Raw genomic sequence first — 1,982 nt, 5'->3', positions numbered from 1 at the left:
CGACAGAGCCCAAACTGAAGTAGATAACGCCCTCAGACCCCGCGCCCATGATCCACGCCTCCAACTCCTGCAAGGTGTCAGTCTATGAGAATGAAATCGGGGAAACGAGAGGAGAGATTTTATTGTCTAGCAGGTGTGTCATCTCATGCACTACAACATTCTTGAATCTGCTTCCTTGTCTGTTTTAGGATCAATTCCAAGGATCGTAAAAACCGACCTGGGGTAAAGGCTTAGCAGGACTACAGTGCATGGCCCCAACCTCAACCTGTGAGGGTAGGAGAGGCAACGTCTTGCTGATGCTGAAGTGGGTGTTAAGCAGGGCCAGACTCATGTTCCGCTCCAGCTCCAACAGCGGCGGTAACTCCGGGAACAAGGTAGAGATCTGAGGATTAACGGGTAATAATATTAAGCTTATTTGAGACTGAGCAGGCCAGGACAAGTGCTCATCCTTTCGCTACGAGCCTAATGATTTCCCTGAATATTTCATTCAGAAATACAGCTGTCTTTTCTTGCTTTCTTTCACACTACATGATCTACCAGATAACGTTTTCTATTTCACAATTAGTCAAAGTTGTGCTTCCAAGAGCATCCGGCTCACCTCTTTCTGTATTAAAGGCACAACGGCCCAGTTTCTCCAAAACCAAGAAGTCCCTATATGCGCTATCGTGTTGAGAAAGCGATGCCAGACAGACATGGGCAAAGGGAATTCCATCATGAAGTTGCCGGCATATGCTGGATTAAGGACATTGCCCAGGACAGCGCTCTGCCGGTGGTCCATCCCTGATGTGGCAATGGTTATGAAGGGAACCTCATGCACGAATGGATAGACCACCTGCAGAGAACCTTTGCTTAAATTGTTATAGTGGCCTAGAGACAGAATTACAGTGTCTGAAAGTAAATAAACGTCAATTATATCATCTGGTATAACATGGGCAGTTGGTAGGAGCTACGCTCTCAATTTTGTATTTTCGATCCAGTTGAACTCAAAATTCGCCTGGTTATAATGGAAAGGATAGTGCGTAACTTAAGACTGAATTGATTCAGCTTAATCCCTGACAGAATCCAAATTACTATACGTCAGCTGTTCAATGCTAACAAAGAATTTAGCACCTGTTGTCAGTACACTTTGAGATAGTAAACATCGACATAACTCTCTTGACTCTACCAAAGATCCAAATTTGGGTCAGTGATCCTAATTGGAGCATTGGGTTGTGTATGGTTCTTCTTAAACCCTTAGTATTAGGTGATTCTGTCGCCATGTTGAAGTAAAGATTACTTCAGAATACTCACCTCATTAAACATATGATCCACCACTATAAGATCAAACTCTTTCCTCTTCTCATATAGTTCTTTCACCACAGGAACAGAGTACATTTCCATGGCAAAGGCTGGCAGATTATCTATGAACATTTGAAAACCTCCAGCCTTGGCCTGCGCCCTAACTTCGAACATGTCCATTTCATCCTCCTTAAAATGTGGAAGGCCATGGGTGACCTCGTGGATGTTGGGATGCTCAGACGACTTTGGATGATTGGTTAGCATCACTATCTGAAAACAGAATAAGACCGGATAAGAAAGGGACGTTAAGGTGAACGACCAAAGTTCATGAACATTACATATTGTAAAGATTTCTAGCTTAACTTCCTTATAGTCGATAAAAACCTACATGAACTGCTCCATTCAAGAAAAAGAAAATCTCCGACTCCTAGAGTATCATAATTTTTCTTTGCCAAAACATTATCAAACAAGTTTATTGCATAGAATTAATCAAAAATAATGACATATCTATCAAAATGTTATCATCCTTTATTCATCTCTTTAAGCATGATAGATTTTGTCCATTTGTATTGCGCGATCTGACAATGAAGAAATATGTTCACCAGGTTAGCTATGGTGGACCAAAAAGAAGCACTCAAAGATTATACTCTATATCAGTGACTTACAGTTAGCGGTTGTAATTAGGTCTCTCTCTCTCTCTCTCT

The 1,982-nt window shown here is 41.8% G+C and overlaps 1 protein-coding gene across 1 annotated transcript in view; it reads right to left on the bottom strand.

The window, feature by feature from the left end:
- LOC139763967 (UDP-glycosyltransferase UGT5-like) overlaps nucleotides 1-1,550 on the bottom strand; it is an 89,763-nt gene extending 88,213 nt beyond the window's left edge. Inside the window, exons 1-4 of the mRNA XM_071690446.1 lie at nucleotides 1,291-1,550; nucleotides 599-832; nucleotides 218-382; nucleotides 5-67 (exon numbers count right to left, since the gene is read on the bottom strand). Coding sequence (XP_071546547.1) covers nucleotides 5-67; nucleotides 218-382; nucleotides 599-832; nucleotides 1,291-1,542 — 714 coding nt within the window. The 5' untranslated portion in view covers nucleotides 1,543-1,550. The remainder of the gene's footprint in view (nucleotides 1-4; nucleotides 68-217; nucleotides 383-598; nucleotides 833-1,290) is intronic.
- Nucleotides 1,551-1,982: the final 432 nt, after the last annotated feature.

This window comes from Panulirus ornatus, chromosome 48 (assembly GCF_036320965.1).
Source record: "Panulirus ornatus isolate Po-2019 chromosome 48, ASM3632096v1, whole genome shotgun sequence".
Lineage (NCBI taxonomy): Eukaryota > Metazoa > Arthropoda > Malacostraca > Decapoda > Palinuridae > Panulirus > Panulirus ornatus.
The sequence above is the reverse complement of the archived record's forward strand: the minus strand, read 5'-3'. Positions and strand labels throughout refer to the sequence as shown.